Here is a 23770-nt window from a genome sequence, read left to right on the forward strand (position 1 = left end):
GAACAGGCAACTGTTTTACCATGGGGTCTCTGGCGTTTGCCTTCACAACATGCACGCTCCGTCAGAGTGAGCTCTCGAGCGGGTATGGCACCGTTCCCTGACGCCTTTCCTCACGCCTTTATATCCGTCATACGCACAGACAACTGAGTGCTCCAACGGTTCAGGGTTTTGACATGGTTTAAGCTCGCCTACAATTAATCCGCGTACCAGCGAAGAAAATAGCAGGCTCTCACTCGGTTGCTTGTGGTGTGCTTTTTTTTATTTTTCATGTCGGCTTTGCAGCCAACGGATTTCCGCACTGTCTTTTTTTGTGGGCGCTCTTACACCTGCTTCTTTGCTAGTCGCTGTATTGGGGGTTCGGATTTTCTTCCGTAAACGTGATGAAAGCAAATGCGCGTGGTGTCAGATTCTTGAAGCTACATAAGCAAATCGCACAGTGCGTCCATGTACAGAGGCTGCCGGCACCCCCGGAACCAATTCCCACTCTCGCGCTTCTTCGCCTGGCTGAGGTCAACGTTTTAAGATTAGGTCACTTGGAAAACCCCGCGTCGTAAGCGGCCCTAACTCGTATCCTAGCCTAGCAGTGGCGCTGGCGTCGCGTTGAGTTTGCTGTGGAGAGTGGCCGTCGCCCGCTGCCGCCGCGCCAGCCGAGTTCAGTGTTTTGTTTACTGTGCATCTTTTCGCTGTCGATCACTGGTGCGCGCTCAGAATAGTTATTCCACTGTCATTGGGTTTTTCTGCCTTGCTCTATAGGAATGCAACATGACGAACGTGTGTCGTTGTGTTGTAGGCCAAGCTTGACGCGTTATCAACATGCCGACGTGCAGCGCGCCGAGCTGCCGAAGTGGACATATGCTTTTGAAGAAAAACTTGCGATCTGCGGCACTTCTTCAAACCTCACAATGACCCCGAAGTGCTGAGGGCGTGGGCAGCTGCTATTTCGCGAAAAGCCTTCAAGGTAACATCGAAGACGTACATTTGCGATGTGCATTTTGAACCGGAGGGCCTCATCACTTGCTACGAGCACATCATTAATGGCAGCACTGTTGTAATTCCACGAAGAAGGCGGACTGCTGAACAAGATGCGGTGCCACGAATTTTCCCAAATATTCCTGCGCACCTCTCAAAGTCAAAGGCATTGAATGAAGCCTGGAAAGAAATCCCCGATACGAAGAGATACAGTGAATCACGATGCTCGCCTGTCGGAAAGTGATGATAGTGTATGCTGCGTAAATAGAGAAAATATCGTTCTCGATTAAACTGGGACCTCTTCCGAACCAGATTTGTGGTAAAATGAAGCAACTTGGCATCCTGCGTTCTAGGGGCACTCAAACTTTGAGTCCCGGAATGTGGAGCTGACAATCGAGGAAGCTATTTTCTTCAAAATTGCTGTAAGCAGCGGTATTGTTGCAAATAATTGAAAGCGCAGTGGCTGTGAAGAAAGACTTCACTGTTGCTGTCAGCACAAGGGGAAAGCTTGTACCTTCGTGTGTATATACCGAGTGCGGTTCGGGGAACCAGCTACAGCTCTCAAGCTTGAAAAAAGTGTCATCCTTTGTCAGCTAATGTGTGAACGGGTTGTCCTTGTAGTTTATTTCCGCCGATTGCGGCCGCAACAACTGCTCTCAAGAGCCACAAATTGTGGAGGAGCATAAAGTGCTTTCGGCTCTCTCAGCAAAGCTTGTGCCCACTATGCAAAAGCGCAAGGAAAAATATCTGTGCGCGAGAGAAGCGAAACCGAGAAAACAGAGGAAAGGACCGGACCATACCTGAACAAGTGATTCGTTTAAAAGCAAGAAACAACAGAAGAAAGCTTTTAGAGCCACAATTTTTCTACAAAAAGCGAAGAAAGAAGTTCGTGCAACGAAGATGCACCTAAATAAAGTTTAAAGCAGTGAAATTCAGCTTGAGCTTATTTCTCTTCCAGCATTACAAGCCTCTTCCGAGCTGTTCAGAACATTTTAATTCTTAGCCAGGAGGCCTACACACATGCGGCATTCTTCAAGTAAATGCGGCGGTAAAGGTAGACACATCCCAGTGGTGAGGCGAGTTTACCGACTGGAAGCAAGGTATCATCGCGGAGCCTAATCACATAAAAAGGGCACTTTGAACTCTGAATGGTGATTAAGGGTACATTTTTCACGTAGTAGTTGGTGGTTTTGTAACATTCTTGCGCTCAATTTATGAGCAGGCTTAAACATGCACACAGAACAACCATGGGCACGTCTGCTTGAAAAGCGCAGCCGTGTGTCGAAATGTACCCGACCGAGGTATGGACTAGCAATATCAGAAGCGACAACGCACAACCGTCTCGCACGTGGTTCGTGTTAGGAGGGCCGCGCCGGAGTGAGAGCGTAGGAATCGTCAGCACGAAGCAGCCGCCGTCGTCCATCAGCCGGCTCAATCCGATTGCTTAGTTTAACCATTTTTCCCCTGACTACAATCCCGGCTTTTATTTTATTTTTGTGTGTATATAGTATTCAAATAGCTGTTCTGAGCTGCTTTAAGGTTTTTGCATTGATGCGAAAGCTGCTGGTTTCCGCCGTTCAGCAGGGAGCGCTCGGAGAAGTAGCAGACAATACCTGAAGAAGCAATCCTAACGCGACCGGAGCGCCCCCGCTGCGCGGGATACGGAAGAAGCCCGCTCCGTCTACATGGCAAGCGCGTGATCTGTCCCAACTGACCTAATCGAATAACGTTAGCTGCAGTGCGGAAACCTGTTCCGCAAAACCATGCTGCCTGGTGTGGGCTCTCTCCTCCGAGTGCATCTCCAGGTGTCTGTTAAAGAGGAACTCACAACAAAAATATTTTTTGCAGCAAGGACAAACAAATGGCCTAGGCTTGCCTTGGAAAGGGTGCTGCTCTTTGCGGTGACGATACATAGCGGAAGCACTGGTGTAACAGCGTTCGCAGTCGTGGCATTGACTCGGCTTCTCCCCTGAGTAAACACGCTTGTAGTCGACGAGATGCTGCCGCTCTGTGAAGCCTTTCCCGCATTTGTCGCACAGCAAAGGCCTCTCACCCGTGTGGGTCAGTGCGTGTTTCTTGACATTCCCTCTGGTAGGGGGAAAAGAACAGAATGAGGAGATCTGAGAAACTGCGCAAGACAGCCTCAAAGCCGCCCCAGAAGAGGAAGACCGAAATAACCCTTGCTTCATAGAGAGAGGGAGAGGTTACCCTTTATTTATAAAGCAGGGAGTTTATCCGTGCATCATACAAACACCACAGCTGCCCATTCAGCTTTATGTAGCAGCGTTCAGATGGCTGCGAAAGAAGTGTATAGCAGCCAGTCGGCACAGCGACCACTGCAATGGGGCGGCATATGAAACTTTCTCCAACATTTAAATTATTTTATCAGGAATTCATGTCAGCTTCCCCGAAGAATGCGACGGCCTGCAATCTGCTGTAACTGCGCATTCGCCGGTTGAATCAACAGTAGACTAAGTTATCGCATTCCTTTCCTTACGTAGGGAAGCGAAATCCTTGGAAACGGTGTATCTATATGAAATTGTGTGGCCAAAAAGCGCCAAACAATGGTTGATCTCCGCTTCAGTCTAGAGGTACGACTGTTAACAACCTACACTAAAAATCAATAGCACAGCGCAATGCAGAGTCAAACCTCGGCTTAGTTGTGATCGGTGAAGTAAGGGCAAAATTTGCAACAGTATCTTCCGTGCGGAATGGGCGGATGCTCGTTTTTTTTATACTCTTTCAAAGTCACTTTTCTAAAGAACAATTCGTTGCATATGTCACAAGCGAAAGCAATGGGTGAAGTGGGTGAGTTGTTTGCATCCTCAGAGGGCGAACGTACCACAAAAAAAAACATCTTCCAATCTAAGAACTTTTAAATCTCTCATCACAGCCCACACTGTTAACCGTCAATCATTACTGACACCGGATCTACAAGGCAAGGCGCGCAATTGTGTCCGTAACTTCCTCATTGCTCTTTTTATACTTTGTATTGATGCTTCTCTTACATTCTGGCACAACTGCACGCGTACACATGAAAAAAGAACGGCGGTGCTAAGTCGACTTGCTTTGCCGTATCTGTGGTGTCTTCTTTCTGATTTTTGGGCTCGTCAATTTGAGTTCAGTAAACCTTTTCTCAACAAAAAAAAACGATTTGGTTGTTTAATATTATATAATCAGTCTCTCAGTCAGTCAGTCATTTTCTATTTGGAGAAAAATCACATCATCCTGCGGTGGCGGAGACTAAAGGCATGCTTTTACTGACGACGTCTTTGCCCCCGTAACAAAAGGAGCAGCCTACAACAGTACAGCAGAGAGCTGGTACAAAAAAGAGAAGCTGCGTTACTGAGTAGTACACGCATACATCCTATACAACATGGCTGTACTTAAGCACTAGGGAGTTTCCTTTTTTAAATCACATTGTAGATTCGCTCAAATATCACAAAAACACGTAAAAAAGCCAGCAATTGAAAAGAAAATTTACATTTTCATTTCTTACTTAACAATCTCAACGGAAAACAAAATTGCACGCAGTTCACGTTTGAACGTTTTTCTGGGTAGGCAGAAATATAAAGTAGTAGCAGAGTTACTTAACATGTCTATTACCTGGTATTCAAGATCTTGTATTCCATAATTTGTTCTGACTTTTTTATTCCTGCGTTTGGGGTTACGGATATCATATTGGGCCAAAACAGGTGTGTAAACACTGTGGAGTTTCTTTTTATATATTCGCAGTGCCACTACCCATAAAAGGACTTTACTTGTGTTGCAAATGGGTCGCAAGCCACGAGGGTAGCGTTGACCTGGCGGCCTGGGGCACAGCTGGAAACATCCGAAGGTCCTGGCAAAGGATGAGTCGACTGCCAACAGAACAACTTGTTTATTCTGGCATCGCAAAAGAGCAGCCGGTCAGGGCGACCACGTTACTCGACGGAAGAAATCGAAGTCTCCTCTGGGCGTCCGGGGCAGCTGCCTTTATACCCTAGGAGTCGAGGGCAAGAAGGAACGACTCGGGATGGGGCGCACGAGACGGCGACGCACGGACATGTTGAGACGTGAAGTGACGCGTCCGCCGGGCCGGCGCCGGTCAGACCTCCTCGCCTCCCAGTTGGGGAGCTCCTCTCCCCGGCTGCCGCGCTTTGACAAGCGTGGGCACCAACATGCACACACACACACGCACACACGACGACACGTGGCATTGAAACCTGCCTGGACGCGCTTGGCGGGAGGCGTTGCGGCAGCACTGAACGGGCCCAAAATGACCGCCACTTTGAACGAAGCCCCGGCGTCCGTCGCATCCGCGCCGGCTGTACCGCGCGCCGTAGGCGAAACGTAACAGACCGCCCCGCCGGGAGAAGGAGATCCCGATGGTCAGGGGACTGCATCCGCTGTCCGGAGGGATGTCGCTCGATGATGCTCGTAATAGAAATCGCTCGTCCCTCGGCGTTGCTTGAGCGCAGCGCACAGAGAAAGCCTCGTTCTCAGGTTCAGGTTCACACAGGACACTGCAAAGTGACTTCGGGAGAGTTGCCATTTTTGTGCTCGTTCCCAGCAAGCGTTAGAACTACGCCGAAACGCAACCGCTCAGTCAGCAAGCACGACACAACCCTCACTAAGCTCTGCCAGGCTGTTTCCCCTTTTATACTACTGCCTAGTTCCTTACAGTAGTCAAGCAGCACTCAGAACGCGTCCACAAATAAGAAAATTGCACTAGAAAGCACGTCATCACTTTGAAACACTAAACAAAAGCAATATGTTAAATATCCTGCCTCAGGAAGAAAACATCAGTAACAAACAACTTTGAGGCGGATTCCTACGTTAGGGGCCTCGACTTAAGCCATCGGCGTTACCGTTGAGACTCCCCTTTTGTAACGCCTCTCAAAGGAATATTGTTGCAAAGCGAGGCTTCAGCGCAGGAGGCGGCCATTTTTGGGAGAGATGGTCCGCACCCATTGGAGAGGGCAGTGATCCGCCTCAATGATAAACCTCGAGCCGGCTAGGTAGCATGACAATTTCTGAACGGCCGACACGAGACACGCACACTCTTTCTCGGTGGCGCTGTACGCCTGCTCACGACAGGTCAGCTTACGACTAGCATACAGGACGGGGTGTTCCGCTTCTCCATTTTCCCGTTGGCACAGTACAACGCCCATGCCTCGCTCACTAGCATCGCACTGAACAACGAACCCTTTTGTGTAGTCTGGCGATCGTAGCACAGGCTGGCTTGTTAGGGCGCTCTTTAGGGCGCTGAAAGCTCTTTCCTTTGTCTCGCCCCAGACGACTGTTTGGGGCTCTGTTTTTCTTAGAGCATTCGTCAGGGGAGCCGCGATATCGGAGTACCTGGGGATGTACCTCTGATAGTAGCCGGCGACAACTAAGAACGACCGAATATCGGTCGTCGTGCGCGGTTGCGGGAAGTCTCGCACAGCGGCCACCTTTATTTCAGAGGGGCGGCGACGACCCTGTCCAATCACGTGACCGAGGTAGACAACCTCGGCCTGTGCTAATTGGCACTTGGGAGCCTTGACTGTCAAGCCCGCTTCGCGCAGGCGGGTTAGCACTGCCCGCAAGTGTGCCATATGCTCAGACCAGGATGCGGAGAATATCGCTACGTCGTCTAAATACGGTAAAGCGAATTCTTCCTGTCCCCGCAACACTTTGTCCATGAGGCTTGAAAAGCAGTATGGCGCGTTCTTCAAACCAAAACTCAAAACTTTAGGACGGAATGTTCCCGTTGGTGAAATGAACGCCGCATACCTACTAGCCTCTTCTGTGTGTGGAACCTGCCAATAACCCCTGACAAGATCTAGGGTGGAAATAAACTGAGCGCTACTAACTTTCTAGAGGCCCTCCTCGATGTTAGGGATCGGATAAATTTGATCCTTAGTGATGGAATTAAGCCTGCGGTAGTCGACGCAAGGACGAGGTTCCTTGCTCAGTACCTCAACTAAAATCAAAGGGAAAGTATAATCACTGTCACCCGCCTCAATAACACCGAGCTGTAGCATTTTCTTTACCTCAGCCTCCATAATATCGCGCTGGCGGGGTGACACCCGGTACGCCTTGGATCGTACTGGCTCTGGGGAGGTAAGTTCTATTTCATGAGTAAGGACAGAAGTCCTACCAGGCCTCTCAGAGAACTGACCTTGAAACTCTTGTAAGAGTTGGTGTAGTTCGGTTTTCTGCTCAGGCGACAGCGGTGCTTTAATGATTAAGTCACTAATGACCTGATCAGTGTCTTCCCTGTTCGTCACTGAGCCTAGTCCCGGAAGCTCGACCGGAAGCTCTTCGGGAACGTTTACCATTATACACACCACTGCTTCCCGTTGTCTATAGGGTTTGAGCAGATTACAGTGGTAAACTTGCTGTGCTTTCCGTTTTCCTGGCAGACTCACCACGTAGTTAACGTCCGACAGTTTTTGAGCAATCCGTGCTGGGCCCTCCCACTGCACGTCGAGTTTGTTTTTTAGCGATGTGCGCAATATCATTACCTCATCGCCCACCTCAAAACGACGGGCCCTGGCTGTCCGATCATAATAAACCTTGGCCCTCTCCTGGGCCTTTGCCATTGCTTCACCTGACAACTCCTGTGCCCTTCTTAAGCGTTCGAGGAGCCTAAGCACGTACTTGACCACGACTGGGTCGTCGCCCCTGCCTACCCACGAGTCTCGAAGCATGCAGAGCGGAGACCGCAGCGAGCGACCGTACACCAGCTCAGCTGGCGAAAACCCCGTAGCCGCATGCGGCGCGGTCCTTAATGCAAACATCACCCCAGGCAGACCCAGCTCCCAATCACTTTGTTGTTCAAAACACAATGCTCTCAACACGCGCTTCATGACAGAGTGGAGCTTCTCAACGGAATTCGACTGTGGGTGGTACACTGAGCTGTGTAACAGCTTTACCCCACACCTTTCGAGAAAGGCTGTCGTCAAAGCGCTAGTAAACACTGTGCCCTGATCTGACTGGATTTCCGCAGGAAAACCAACTCGCGCAAATATGGACAGTAGTGCATTGACTATCTCAACTGAGCTGAGTTCTTTAAGCGGCACTGCTTCAGGGAACTTTGTCGCTGGGCAGATCACAGTCAAAATGTGTCTGTACCCCGTGGCTGTTACCGGCAGAGGTCCCACTGTATCCATAACGAGCCGTCTAAAAGGCTCCGTAATGATAGGTACCAACTTCAACGGCGCCCTCGATTTGTCCCCTGGTTTGCCAACCCGCTGACAGGTGTCACATGTCCTCACAAAGTGTTCTGCGTCACGAAAACACCCTGGCCAATAGTACTCTTGCAAGAGACGGTCCTTAGTCTTCTTAACTCCTAGGTGTCCGGACCACGAACCGCCATGCGACAAGAGCAACAGATCCTGACGGTAGCACTGAGGCACGATCAGCTGATCGAACTCCACTCCTCTGCGGTCTAGATACTTCCGGTACAGGACCCCACCTCTTCCCACAAAACGAGCATTTTTCTTGGCGATACCTTCCTTGACATTGCAGCGCATGTTTTCTAGGCTGCCATCCTTTTCTTGCTCGGCTATCAAAGCCGACCGGCTGACTTTTAGCAACCTATTAAGTCCATCTGACGTAGGCGCGATGAGCAAATATGCAGATAGCTCTTCTAACTTTCCCGTGTCGGGCATTTCCTCTCCAGTACCTGGTGCCTTCAACGCCACAGGCTCAATTATATTCAGTTCGGACGTGCTCTCAATATCAGCTTGCTGCGCCTCCGACCCTTTCTCATTGTTCGACAACGTCGGCCCCGCAACTACCGCCTTTGCAGCGAGCTCCCGAACTCTCGATCTGGTTAAGGCCTGAACTCTAGCCTCACCAAACAAAAGCCCCTTCTCGCGCAGGAGGTGATCGGAGGTGTTCGAAAATAGGTACGGGTACTGGGGGAGGGGGGGGGGGGGCAGCATAGATGACACTGCGGCCTCCGTCTCAATTGCTCCGAAAGGTCCTTCAATAAGCACTTTTGCTACGGGCAGACGCACGCTATGAGCTTCCACGGCTTGCTTGATCCATGCGCACTCGCCCGTGAACATATCGGGTTCTACGTAAGAGGGGTGAACTACATCCATTGTAGCTGCGGAATCACGAAGCACTCGGCACTCTTTCCCGTTCACGAGGAAGTCTCGCATGTAAGGCTCGAGAAGCTTCATATTCTCGTCAGTGCTGCATAATGACAAACGCACGACTTTTGTTTTTGTTTCTGGACACTGCGCCGAAAAGTGACCCGGCTTCTGGCACGTATAACACACGCGCGCTTGCCTCGTCTCGAACCGCTTTCTGCGTTCGGCTTCGGCTGCCGCCGTCTCCTTACGTTCGGTCGGACTGCTTTCACTCGCATCCGCACTACGTGTGTTGTCCCCCCTTGCTCTCATGGGTGTGAACTTCGGCCTCTCAGACTTGGAGCCAAATTCACCCTTTTGACCGTCCTTAGCTCCGCGAGCCCGACGCGTCACAAACTCCTCGGCTAGCTCGGCGGCTTTAGCCACTGTACTAACGTCTGGCCTATCCAAGACCCAGTACCGCACGTTCTCAGGTAACCGACTATAAAACTGTTCCAGCCCGAAACACTGCAGAATTTTCTCGTGGTCACCAAACGCTTTCTCTTCTTTGAGCCACTCCTGCATGTTTGACATAAGCCTGTAGGCAAACTCTGTATATGACTCACTTCTGCCTTTTTCATTTTCCCGAAACTTCCGACGGAACGCCTCCGCTGACAGCCTGTACGTTTTTAGCAGACTCGATTTCCCTTGGTCGAAATCCTCTGCCTCCTCTCTCTTCAAGCGAGCGACTACGTCGGCCGCCTCGCCGGGTAACAAAGTGAGCAAGCGCTGTGGCCACGTTTCCCGAGAGAACCCCTGCTTCTCGCACGTTCGCTCAAAGTTAACCAGGAACAAACCAATGTCCTCTCCAAGCTTAAACGGCCGCATCAGGTCAGTCATTTTGAACGGTACTAGTTCTCCTGCACCGTGTGCCTGGCTTCCATTACGAGCGCGTTCCATCTCTACCTCGAGACGCTTCATTTCCAAAGCGTGTTGACGGTCGCGCTCTTCTTTATCTTTTTGTTCTTTACGTTCGCGCTCGTCTTTCTCTTTTTGCTCTTTACGTTCGCGCTCCTCTTTTTGCTCTTTACGTTCGCGCTCGTCTTTCTCTTTTTGCTCTTTACGTTCGCGCTCCTCTTTTGCTCTTTACGTTCGCGCTCCTCTTTTTGCTCTTTAAAATCGCACTCGTCTTTCTCTTTTTGCTCTTTACGTTCGCGCTCGTCTTTCTCTTTTTGCTCCCTCTCCTCAATGGTCTCAAGGCATTCCGACAGCTCGTCATCCTCAGCCTCCAACTCAAGAATAGCCCTTAGCAGTTCTGGTTTTCTGAGTTTGTCTGAGACATCCAGACCCAACTCTCTTGCAAGCTCCAGCAATTTCGGTTTGCGCAACGACTTCAAAATCCATGGCTGCTCCGAATGCTGCTTTCTCTACTGCCTACTATTGTCTTGCGGCAAACTAACCCGGCAGCCACGACAACACAATTACCAGCTCTGTTTCTGACACTAACAAAAGCCTGGCAAAACTCAAAAGAAGAAAGTCCCGCACTCACCAAACCTCGCAGCCAAGAATTCAGCGCAGTCGTTCCACTGTAGGCAACCAGTCATCACACAGGGCTCGTTGCACTGCTCCCGGATGTTTGTTGTGCTGCTCAGCCTACAGTTGACCGCATATCTTCGCTGCTGGCCTCCGTTGTCGCGATACCACCGCTGGCAACCAGTTGTTGCAAATGGGTCGCAAGCCCCAAGAGTAGTGTTGGCCTGGCGGCCTGGGGCACAGCTGGCAACATCCGAAGGTCCTGGCAAAGGATGAGTCGACTACCAACAGAACCACTTGTTTATTCTGGCATCGCAAAAGAGCAGCCGGTCAGGGCGACCACGTTACTCGGCGGAAGAAATCGAAGTCTCCTCTGGGCGTCCGGGGCAGCTGCCTTTATGGACCTCCTTCACCCCGCGACGTCACGAAGATGCGGTGGCGCTGATGTTAGCAGCGACTTTCGCATGGTAGGCAAAACAGGTTCCGCTTGCCCGTGCCTACCGCAGCTGCCGCAGCTTCCGGCGGCTGCTTCAAGCCTGTGCACTGCAGAAGCAGCATATATTGACCAGCTGCGTCACTGCTGGATCCGCGTAGTAGCATAAAAAATATTAAATTAGCCTCGATAGGTTTCTCGCGCATAAATGCCGCATTCAGAAACTAGCTAACAGGCATTGGGCCACGGTAGTAAAACGCGAAGTCTGGGAGTCGTTAGGCACTGCCACTCAATGCACTTAATAGCATGAAAGTTACTGCGTTCATTCACCTGAACTTCAGGATAGTATATGCTGATAATTGCTCAAAGAAAAAAAAGACATATGTAGCTGCACACATACTTATCACCTTGAGCCGGGGTGCACGGGGCGCCGACAGGTTCACTCGCCCCCAAGGAATGCGTGTTTTTGTTAATAGCACACCATGTTTTAATGGCGCGTTTTGTGACATTTAATTTTTACTTGAAACTGTTTCTTGATATGACGACGTAATTATTTCATTCGAGTAGAAAGAAGTCTGGTAAGTTGTGCCAATCTTGCGCGGTCGCGTTGGTGTGCTTAAAATAGCACGTACCTTAAGTGTGCTAAACGCCATATGCTTTTTCATTGTATCATGCATGTGTCATGTTTCATGAGGTAATACATGATCGCGAAGCTTGTTTGGAAAGAAGCAGCCGCAGGCGTGCTACTAACAGACACGTGGCGAGATTGAGAGGGGACGTGGCATGAAAAGTGTTTTCGTTATTCATGCATGCGATATGTAACTAAACTTGGTGCAAATATAAAATTCCTACGCTAGTTTCAGTCATTCCTTTTATTTATAGCTATACCTGGTGCAGTTCTGGGCAATTATATTTAACACCGTCGTCAAGTCCCCCCAAGGTCTCAAATAATTGAGTAGATAGTGCGAAGTTTTTTATGCCAGCATGTACATAAAGCCCTGTTCTATATGATGACGCGATTAGTTCTTTTTCTATATGATCAGTACTTATGCATGCATAGTTACATGAAAACGTTTCTTACAAAAAATAACTAACACAATACTGCACCTGTAGGGAAAAAAATCGAGAGATTTATTACGCTCCTCAACGACTCAGGAATAGATTGCGACAAATTGAATCATTTGATTTTCATGCGAATTACGAAGGTGAGTGATCCAGTCGCAGAAAATGTGAGAGGTCAGAAAACGAACTTTAAAGTTTATTCCCTCGTTTATGGCATCTTCGCTTTCGCTTTGGTCAAAGAAATGCGGCACTGGAATCAAAGAAATTACCTCACAATTTTTGACCACCACACTTCTAAAAAGCGTAATTTATAAGTTTGTACTCAATATTTTGCTATAATTTTTCGTCACGAAACTAGACTTCAGGGCTAGGAAAGAAAATAATTCTAGAAATCAAAAATTTTCACCAAATCGACCAGCTTAACAAGAGGACAAGTCGGCCTGGCTGGTGCGTGGTCATGCGGCTAAAAACAGCGCTAAGCGAGACAGGAGATCGGGGACACGACGCTGTCCCCACTTTTCGCGCAGCGCGACACGTACGTATGTCAGCAGACGATGAGCGCATGTCTGCTCCGACGAAACAACGCCAGCACTTCCCCTCACTACTGTCCCGAAGTAAAATCATTCCGGCTAGTGCAGAGTGTCAAAACTTGTTTTATTCAATGCCTAGCGCATAAATAAACGGCAGGAACGCTTTCTGCATGTTTACTACTAACCATATATACAATACACAGTGGCAAACTATTTCTCTTTATAGGCCGCACGTGGCCAACGCCACCTCGTGTACTTCGACAATTTACTAAGTTGGAAGCATCGACCATTGCTATGATTCGCAGAAACTGGAAACGCGCCTACAAGCCTTGAAAACCCGCGCCCAACACCTATCCGTACCACGAGCTCACTAGCGACTGCAGCGCCACCTCGTTTGTTTACGAACATGCAGGAGGTCAATACCCTAGGAGTCGAGGGCAAGAAGGAACGGCTCGGGATGGGGCGCACGAGACGGCGACGCACGGACATGATGAGACGTGACGTGACGCGTCCGCCGGGCCGGCGCCGGTCAGACCTCCTCGCCTCCCAGTTGGGGAGCTCCTCTCCCCGGCTTCCGCGCTTTGACAAGCGTGGGCACCAACATACACACACACACACGCAAACACGACGACACTTGGCATTGAAACCTGCCTGGACGCGCTTGGCGGGAGGCGTTGCGGCAGCACTGAACGGGCCCAAAATGACCGCCACTTTGAACGAAGCCCCGGCGTCCGTTGCATCCGCGCCGGCTATACCGCGCGTCGTAGGCGAAACGTAACACTTGCTAGTAAAACACCAAATCTGGGAAAACTGGTTGCGTCGAGAACAATCTGATAGGGCCGGTGTGGTTCACAAAAATTCAGAGGACACGTTTTTGCAGCAGTTTTAGCCTATCATGGTTCCCTTTTGTCGTTGTTCCCCAGAGCAGAATCCCATACAAAAGTTTAGATTAGAAGAGGGAGTAATATAGTGATTGCTTTACCCAAAGAGGCAAAAATACATCCAACAGACTTCGCGAGTTCGGAGAGCAGATGATTAACATGAGGGGTGCAAGACAACTCTTCACTAAACCATACCCAAAGCAGCTTTTGCGCACTTACTTGTTCTGAGATGTGTCCTCTGTACTATAAGTTAATCATTTTTTATGCTTATTGATTAGCTTAGATATCAAGCACTTCGTTTTTACTGTATTCAACTGAAGTTTCTTGTGTTGCAAACCTGTGGATAAATCATTTAAATGCAGATTGGCCGATTGCTCAATGTCATGCAGTGTTCTACGTGTAAATTTTCAGTTGTCTCGTCTGCAAACATGATTGTTGTGGGTGTTCTTTGTATTTCCGTAATATCATTCACATATAAAAGGAAAATTAACGGGCCTAATATCGAAGGCTTTCATTTGCGCTAGTTGTTTGTAGCAGTGAAACATATTGACTAGCGCAAACACAGACAGGGACCAAAGTAGTCAATATGTTTCACCCTAATATCGAACCTTGTGGGACTCCTAGTTTAATGTCAATTTGTTTTAAAAAGGTACAGTGTATTTTAACAAACTGACGCCGAAACAATAAGTAGCTCTTGATAACGTCCAATGTGATGCCTCGAATTCCATAGCAATCTAATTTTATAGCTAAGCTTTCGTGGTCAACAGAATCAAAAGCTTTGCGTAGACCGAGAAGTATTCCTAAGGTGAAGAGCTGATATTCAAAATTTGTGATTATTTGCAGCTTGACAGCAAGAAAAGCGTCCTGAGTTGTCTTATTTTTCTGAAAACAATACTGTCATAGTGATATTATATCATACTTGGTTAGGTATTTTGGCAGCCGGATAATGATTGACAATTCGTAAATCTTTGAAAACACTGGCAGCACTGAGATTGGCCGGTAATTTGTAATATCGTCAGTTCTACCCCCTTATTGTATTGCAATAACCTTGGCCAGCTTTAGTTTATCCGGGAAGACTCCGGTAGAAAACGTGAGACAAATGAGATAGGCTACGACAGGGCTGATTATTAATGACACTCGCTTTACAGGTTCAACATTAATTTCATCATACCCACTTGAGACATTATTTTTAAGTGTATTATAAGACCATTGATTTCTCTTTCAGTAACGGCTTCCAAAACGAATGAATCTACTCGAAGAGAAGGCCAGTAGTTCCCACTTTGTTGTACAGACGGCTGGGGTACGGCTGCTATAATGAAATACTCCTTAATTTCATCTGCTAGCGTCTTGCCTACTATGCAGTCATTGATTATTATTTGGTCAGCCTTAACCAGCGATGGGTTTCTGCCAGTAAGGTCATTTACCTGCCTCCAGATGTTTGCTGGATCCGTTTTTATACTGGAAAACATTGTTTCATAATACGCAAATTTGGCTTTCGTGATATCAGCGTTTAATTTATTGCGATATTTTTTAAATTATTTGAAAAAGTCGTCGTCTTTGCATTTTGTGAATATGTGAAACATACTATTTTTCTTCTTGATGCGTTTTAGTTAGGCGGAGTCTATCCAGGCGTTTTTAATTCTCCGATTGAACTTTTTCTACTCTCTCAGTGAAAATGCATCACTGTAGCTATTAAGAAAGACTCGAAGAAAAACCTCGTACGCAGAATTTGCATCTTGCTGTAGGTACACATTTGACCAGTCAGCCCGCTCAAATAAAGAATGAAAATAGCTTAAGAAGGAGTCATTCACTACCCTATATTCAAGCCTGCTGCGCTTATAGTTCGTGGTTAGGGTGTGTTGTGTGGCAAAGAATATAGATGGTCACTGTTGTCGCATGATAATGCCCCTGGTTTGAAATCTGATGCATTCAGGTTTGAAACACATATATCTATAGAAGTAGAACTAAGCGAAGTAATTCGGGTTGGCATGGTAATAGCATTTTCGCACCCATAATAGGATAAAAGATTCATCAAGTCGCGCGCAGAAGAGTTGTCAGCCAATGTGTTGGTGTTTACATCTCCTAAGAGAATGAACTGCTTATAAGTATTGATACAATAGATTATTACATTTTATAAATGCTCTAGAAAATGCCGCTTGTATCCAGTTGTGGTCTCTACAGGTCAGCAGCTAAAAACGTGCTGGTTTCCACCGTTAGGCACTCTATATCACTATTCATAACTGTGCACTCATCAACAATAGGATATGCGTACTTGTGTTGAGGATATATAATCAGGCCACCACCTTTACCAGTTCTGTCCAATAGCATTGGCATGTAATCAGTAACAGTAGTGGAAGGCTCTTCTTTGCTTAACCATGTTTCTGTGAACATGAATGCGTCAAAATTAACTTACAGGAACATAAGCCAAATGCACAGCTCATCTTGTTTGTTCCTCATGCCACGGACGTTCAAGTGTAATAAGGAAAAAACCTATTACATTGTCAGGTAGAACTCGGCGTTTCAAGGTGCAGTGTAAGCAAAGCTGAATTACAAAAAATACTGATTGCACGAAGGTTGATCTTTTATTTCCACACATTTCTATAATGACTAAGTCATGTGATTTACTAAAACGAGACGGCTGAGTTTTGAAAGGTTCCATACGATCAACATAAAGCTTAGAATACTCACGAACTATTGATCCTAGTTCTTAAAGAAATAGGCACGATAGAAGCACACATTTCACTGGTAAGCCTCTAAGGCATGAAGATTGTTCTATTTTTGTTTAACCGACAAAATCAGAATGCCACCTTCTGGTTTCATGCACGCTTTAAAAACATACAAATACGGTTCGCATATGTCAAACCCTGACCGACGGTTGAGGTCACAAAAAATGAAATCTAAAAAAAAAAGATCACGTTTAATACCAAAACCCACGTTGTGAGCTGCGAAGGCTTTAATACGGCATCATCACGAACAACATCGCCTTTAACCTTTTTTATTCACCTTTTGTCGGCCTTCAAACACATCTGCTCCAAAATATTGGAAGTCCATATGCATATAATGGCTTTTCTTTTTTTATGAAAAAATTGGAGGACGCTTAAGCTTCGTCTTTATAAGACTGGAATGCGACAGCCTGTTGCAGCGCTGCCAGAGTATTACTAATGTGCGCATCACTATACAAAGCACCTCACGAAGTGGAAGACTAGAACGCACTCACTAGGTCCACTTTTATTCGGTTCGAATCAACTAGTCTTCGTAGCTTTGTAGCTTCGCTCAATTTAAAGTAATGTACACTTTTCGTGTATAATTCTCGAAACTTCCTACTGCTCTCATCATCAGCTTCCTTTGCTTCAGGTCGATCTCCGAAGGCGTTTGACCGCGTCTACCATTCTTTTCTGTTTTCCCTTCTAGAGCGAGCAAATGTTGAGTTTACTGCACTTAAAGGGGTAGAACATTTCTACAGCAATAGTTCGACGCGCCTAATTGTAAATTGTCACTTGTCAAACCCTGTAAAAATCCTCTCTTCTTTGAGAAAAGGGAGTCCGATGTCAACTCTGATTTTTGTTCTTTATCTGGAGCCGCTTTGATGGAGTGTTCTGAGCAACAGTAATATTCATTTCTTCTCTGTTTCGGGTAATGAAATCAAAGTGCTTGCATATGCTGACGATCTCGCTTTTTTTTCTGCACTGACAAGCACAACATTGATAAAGTTGTATCGGCATAGATAAACTTGACATTCTCTCCGACGCTGAGATGAATCGCTCTGAAAGTCTTGGCCTTGGCTCTGTTCAAGGGGCTCAACACAGCTATGTTATGCCGGAATGAAACGGCCATGTGTGCGACCCATTTATCTTGGCGTTTCATTTCATGCATTTAAGTCTGGTGCACATTATTGGAAGGAGTGTTTTTCGGTAGTCAAGCATTATGCTCAGTTTTGTCCACATCAATATTCACTTTTCGTTCGCGTTCAGGACTCCAGCACCTTTCCGGCAACAAAAATTTATTACGTGCTCTAGGTCTTGCGCTGCGCTATACGTTACATCCAGCGTTTTCACCGAATAGTTCAGACAATTATTTCGGCATCCAATTTCGTGCCGATAAGAGGTGATAATCTTTTCAGGCCTGTTTGGTCAGGAGGATTGGCTGCTTTCACCTCCATATGAGACAGGTAGTTGCCCCTTTCTTCTTTTTTTTTTCTCGATTGTTCCCACACAATCATTAGAGCATTCTTGCAGATTATTTTCATGACCCTGTTTCCATACTTCATGATTTCTTCACATTTTACTGAGCGCCCCTCTTCACTGGGTTTATGCAGGAAGTTTGTACTTCTGTGGGGTTCTTGACAGCACGATTTTCTAACGAGCACTTATTTTCTGCTCCGCATAAGAGTCTGTACAGAAATTTGATAACGATGGTCTCGCCGTCGCCATTGTATCGTTCTCTGTAATTTGGCCTCAGGGGACATGTGCTAACGCGAGTTTTCAAGATGCCAATCCCTCTTTGCGCCAAAAACCTTCTTTTACAAAATACACATCGAAGATTTATCTGTTAACACGTGGCTCCATAGGAAAAGCTTTTGTGTGCCTTCTGTTAACTGCTGTCTCTGCAATGTACCTGAAACCATTGAACACTTTTTATTAACTGCAAGGATGCGATTTTGTTTTGAGAGTTGTTGCAGAGGACGCCAAGGAAAGATTTTGTTTTAAATTGCTGCAGTTTTCTTTACCTCGCAGCTACTCAACCTGATTACGAACAATATTACTTTTTTTTTTCTTAGTAGACTTCACAGCCGTTGGTAAACGCGCATGATAGGCCACGACGCTGAACCTCTTTCTTCACCCACAACCCATTTCAGTCCAACTCAAGGATATTTATGACGAGAAGGCCGTTCTGCAGTTGGTTTCCACTGTTATGCGGTGTCTATTTTCGCCGTCCTTCTAGCTATGGTGTTTTCTGTTCAGCTAGTGCAGTGCCGTCACTGGCTGCGTGCTTTGTAAGCACTATGTATATATTCCATTTCTGTACTACATACGTGACCTCGCGTAGTAAATACCATTGTGAAAAAAGCAAGGGACAACAGAGAAGATTTTTGGCGCCAAATCGTACAACACACAGCAAGAAAGACTGGACAGGCGCAACTTGCATCTGTTTATTCGCAGCGTGAGCAACTGATTATAAGAAAGTTCCATCAGCATCAAACAAAATGCGAACTGCGGAAAGCGTGGACAAAGGTCCAGCTTACCCCGTCGACCTGTCATCGTCAGTGATACACGCGCTCATCCGGTTTGCAATAGTTTCGCGTCTGTTTTCTTTGACGTTCGTTTTCTCGCTTTGCCACCGGAGCGCCACATTTATACTTTCCAGCGATCTCAGAATCAGCGGCTGTAGGCCACGTGCATGAAGCGAACGCTCTTATCTCCCTGGCCCGCAGCGCTTTGATTTTGTTTCGATCATTGCCCTGCTATCAGCGTCTGCTTGCGACGCGAACAGTTAAAAAGACTGATCCGGTTGCGGTTGGTGTCCAGCGTGTTCGTCTCTGAATCGCTTGTTTCTGGCAGTGAGCAGAACTTCATCGCCGTACCACCACCAAAAATGTGTGGCTCCAGTGGCAAGGCGAGTAGGGTGCATCGATGCGCTGGTATCCAGGCGCCCTAAAGGCGAGAAAGCGACCCTCGAAGTAAACAGCAGCAAAACAATCCCAAACCGGAACAGCGCGCCTGTCTCTGATGACGACATGCAGATGGCATAGATTAGATATTTGGCCACGCGTTCTGCTGTTCGCATTTCATTTGACGCCAATAGTACTTCAAGAGGGTAAGGAGAACCCACTCATGCGCACCAGGAAATGCATTTCAAGAAGAGGCCGGGGAAGGGCGGATTTCGGAGGTCACGGGCCGAAAAGCAAACTCTGTCGAATCTGGTGCTGCACTGAAATTACAAACACATGAAAGGACACAGCGCCAAAGATACCTACGCCGCTGGGCCGGCGACAGCGACCGAGGCTTCCGGCTCCGAGGCGAAGCCAAGGACGTGCGCCGCTTGCTACGGCGCGATGTTCAGCGGCCGTGTGCAATTCACAACAGATAGGAAGACAGACCGGAGAGCGTGTTCGTTCTTAACACTGCCAGTGAACCGCTCCTTGTCCACGTCATGCACACGGGCTGAAGGGCAAAAAAAAAAACCCTCAAGCGCCGCCGCCCGCCTTACCCGCCATGCTCCGACCCTTCCTTCCCACATCGAATGGAGTAGGCCCTTACAGCCTCCCCTCAAGTTTCTCTTCCCACATTTTCGATGGATTCCAAGCTTCGAAAACCGCTTTCGCGACGCCTTTCTCCAGAGACACATGCCGCCCACGTGGGAGACGAGATGTACAGAACCTGCCACGCGGCAAGACACAATGCAGAGGAAAGAAGGCGTATCAACCAGCACCCTATTCCTGTCCGTGCTCGCACGCCTCGTTCGCCCTTCTCGAGCATACAGCAGTCATCATGTCAGGCCGCAGAAAGTGACCATGTCAGGAGGCTGGTAGTGACGCTCGGTTGGCCTGCTGATCCCTGGCTGTATTGGATTACGCAGCATGATCTCGGAAAGTTGGCCAACTGGCCTTTTCCCTGGTTGATAGGGTCAGGCGCGGCTTTGGTTGTCTTGTGTTGAGTTGTCGCGCGGTTGATTTCTCGCGCTCGTAGGGTGGGCGGGCGTCGCGTCGCCGCTCCGTCCGGCACGCGAGGACGGCGAAAGGGCGCTTCTTCGCGCTGAGCCGTGTACCGCGAGTGGTGCAGCGATGACCTCAACTAAGAGGCTCAAGCCTTTTACTTTCTTCACGCGTGTGCCGCAGGGCACCACGACCCTTGACCTGACCGCTTCACGAAGGCAGAGTTGGGCGGCGTCCAGGATTTCACTGGGCGCAAGTTCGAAATCTTTTTGAAGACTAGAGCCGCAGTGGTACGGTTCCTGCAAGATCCCGTGGTTGAAGTGAAGGGCACGGCTGTTACATTTCAGTACCGGGGAACGCGGGATAAGCTCGTGAGAGCCTTCGGCTACTCATCAGAGCACCACAATGTAGAGCTGGTGACGGCGCTTCAGCCTTATGGTAAGATACTTAGTGTATCAAGAGAGTCTGTGCCCGGTTTCCCGACTGTCACCACGGGAATCCGGCGCATAAAAATGGAGATGAAGACTGCGGTGCCGAACTTCCTGGACATCATCGACACCACGGTGCAACTTGGGTACGAGGGCGTGCTGCGCGTTTGCCGTCGTTGCAGCGCTCAGGGGCACATGGGAGCGAACTGCGAGACCGCACAGTGTAGCCGTTGCGGCGCCTACCGGGATGAGTTATGCGAGGCTCCATGCCCCAGTGTGGCCAGGACCATGCCATTAGGGAGTGCAGAAAGCGCAGATTTGCGTCCGTGGCCGGAGGTGCAGAAGAACCTGAACAGCCTGCAGCAATCTGGGAGCAGCCCACGGCGGTGCAACCGTCAGGCGCCCTCAGCGCGCAAACGCAAGGTAGATGTATACTGGTAGCGAAGGCTCCATAGACGCCCATTGGTCCAAAAAATGGCGGCTCATGGGCACTCCAGCGCCCCCTGGATTTTGGGGGGCAAACTACGCAAACGTGACGTAGAATGACGTCACGCATACGTATGCTTTTGGCGCGAATTATAAAGCGGTCTTTCTGTAGAAACCGCGTTTTCGAGCCCGTATCTCTCGAAGGTTGCTGCCTTTCAGCGCGCCCCAACCTTTGCCAGTCAAATGTGCTCGAGTTCCTTCTAGTTATGGCCTTGTTAATGTGCAATTGGGAACGCAATGAAAGTGACTGGTAAAGGAGGGGCAGCATAGAAAGGCAGCAACACTTCCAGACACTGGCGAAGCATGCATGATTCGTAGTGCAAATACTGGTGCTAGTACTTTTGAGAGCTTTTGAGTACAGCAAGGTATGATGCACAAAACACTGGCTCAAGTGCACAGTTCGCAATAGAGTGTACGGCAAGTATGGTTTTCATAGTTTCATATTCATTGTTTATTGCAGCAACCAAACAAATACAGTCACAAAGCACACCCTTGGCACACAAACAAAAAATACATGTCACAGGCAGCACAAGCAGTATTGTTTAAGTTGGCTAATCATCTCAATAGTCACAGTGCAGAAGGAAAAAGCCCTGAAGTGCCACGAACGTTGTCAGTTAGGAAATTGAAAAGTATAGAAAACAATGCTACGACAGCTTCAATTGAAGCAAACATAACATGACATAAGTAGGCGCATCAATACAGACCATAGAGCACAATGGGATTATTCTTCACATTTAATTTCTTCAGCTGAAAGAATATAGCAGGTGCGTTTACATCTGCAAGGCAATGTTAAAGCCAGCTTTAGCACCCTCAAACGCGCTCAACGTAGGAGCAAATACCATACATTGAAAAAGACATGAAGCTAAGTACGCACGAACGGGTTACAGCTATGAAACACGAGCGAACAGCCCGGCGAAACCATATCGAAGCTATCGCGCATACCTAGAGCAGACGACACACCTGTGAAAGTCCAGCGGGAATCGGTGTAGCGTGACACCAATGGTACTATCCACGCTGTCGCAGTGTACCGCCTTGGTGTACCACGGAGCATCGTTTCTTCACATGCCGCAAGCTCATCTTGAAATGAAGCGCTAAGCGCTTCAAAAGAAGAGCGCGAAGCGTGCAAAGACGGAAAAAGACTTCGCACTGGCCGCACGCCGAAGGAAACGACAAAACCGAGAAAACTGCCGCAGCGGTGCAGCGGGGTGCAAATCTTACCGAACGGTGACAAAGAAGCGACGTGCAAGGACGACGAAAACTTCGCAAAAGGAGCATTTTGAGACCGGCGAGCTAAATTTATACGCTTTACCAGGCGCGCCATCGCAGACAGCTGGCGATAAGAAATCGCTTCGTAAGCTCCCGTGTGGCCGGGTTAGCCGGGTATCGAAACAAGGGCTGCAAAGACGCGCTGTAATGCACCGCACACTCATGAATAGGGGGCAGGTGAAGAGTGTTGCAAAAATACAAAATTTGCCAGGTTTTAATAAAATGACTTACCTCTTTCATAAAACAAGGTGCTAATATATTTTTTCTTTTCTATTGGCAGATTACATTCCAATTTTGTAGTTTTATTATTTATTTATATGAGTGTTTTGCCCCCCCATCCTCTGGTTGTGCTGCAGTCGCGCTAAACCACTTTTCGGCCCAGCCTTCGCCACCACTATAAATCCGCCTTAGCAAACGTACGACACCGACCGTATCCGAGGAGGCAACAAGTAGTAGCTCCAACGCCAACGCCCCCTGAAGACGCTCGCGAGCCGGTAGCGACCATCGCTGCGCCGCCTGCGGGCACCCAAGAGAAGCCCAAAGAGGATGTTGTCACTGAAGAACACAAGGTGCCCTTAGCCGCCACCGCCGCCAGCGCGGAGCAAGCGAGTGCGCCCGGCGCAGCAGAACGAACCCTCTCGCCAACGCGGGGACTGAGAACGATGAAGAAAACGAAATGGATGCGACGGCCGCTCGGGCAAAGCGCAAGCGCAGCCCACGGAAGCAGAAGAATAAGAAAAGTACGACAACAAGCTCCTCGAAATCTTCAGATAGCGTCGCACTAACCAAACGCGCATTCCTGATAAGGCCGATCGCGAGCGACAGCAGCTCTGAAAGTGATACTGCCGTCCCAAAACCACAAGACCCCTGCCCGTACTGCAACAATCAAACCTGCGATTGCGAATTGGTCTCAGATATCTCGTATGAGTCCACAGAGCCGACGGCCCCTCCTCTTCCGCGGTAGAAGGCGCAGAATCACTAGCATGAAGTGGCAGCGCATTCCCCACCTCCTCCACAGCTGCATCCTGGCTTTTTGTCTGGTAATAGCCACGCTTAACGTCAGAGGATTTACAAGAGCTGCCAAACAGGCGGAGGTTATTCAAATGGCGCGCAACAAGCGCATTCACATCCTGGCTTTACAAGAGACCTTCATCCACAGAATGGACCAAGTTGAGAATTTCGACACAAGATTCAATGCCAAGTCGTACTGGAGCTTTGGAAGGAAGGGCTTGGGGGGAATTGGGCTTTTTTTCCTCCGCGACACCGGCCTCGCGGTTCTGCACCACAACCGCGATACTGCAGGCCGCACTATCCCAGTTCATTTGAATAACGGCACGCGAATCACCAATTTTTACGTGCCGTGCCGCTACGGACAACAGCCCTTCTTTGGAAGACTGAAAGAACAGATGGTAGGCCCTACTCGAGTCACCTTCATGGGGATTTCAATTGTGCACTGTTTGCCGAGGACCGCCGCTCACTTCG

General features: G+C 48.4%; 1 protein-coding gene across 1 annotated transcript in view; it reads left to right on the top strand.

Annotated features, from left to right (window-relative positions):
* The window catches only part of LOC144103441 (uncharacterized), a 58257-nt gene that overhangs the window by 33539 nt on the left and 948 nt on the right, over nt 1-23770 (top strand). The window contains exons 3-4 of the mRNA XM_077636156.1: nt 18982-19069; nt 20456-20959. Of these exons, the coding sequence (XP_077492282.1) occupies nt 18982-19069; nt 20456-20959 (592 nt within the window). The remainder of the gene's footprint in view (nt 1-18981; nt 19070-20455; nt 20960-23770) is intronic.

The sequence above is a fragment of the Amblyomma americanum genome, chromosome 9 (assembly GCF_052857255.1).
Source record: "Amblyomma americanum isolate KBUSLIRL-KWMA chromosome 9, ASM5285725v1, whole genome shotgun sequence".
Lineage (NCBI taxonomy): Eukaryota > Metazoa > Arthropoda > Arachnida > Ixodida > Ixodidae > Amblyomma > Amblyomma americanum.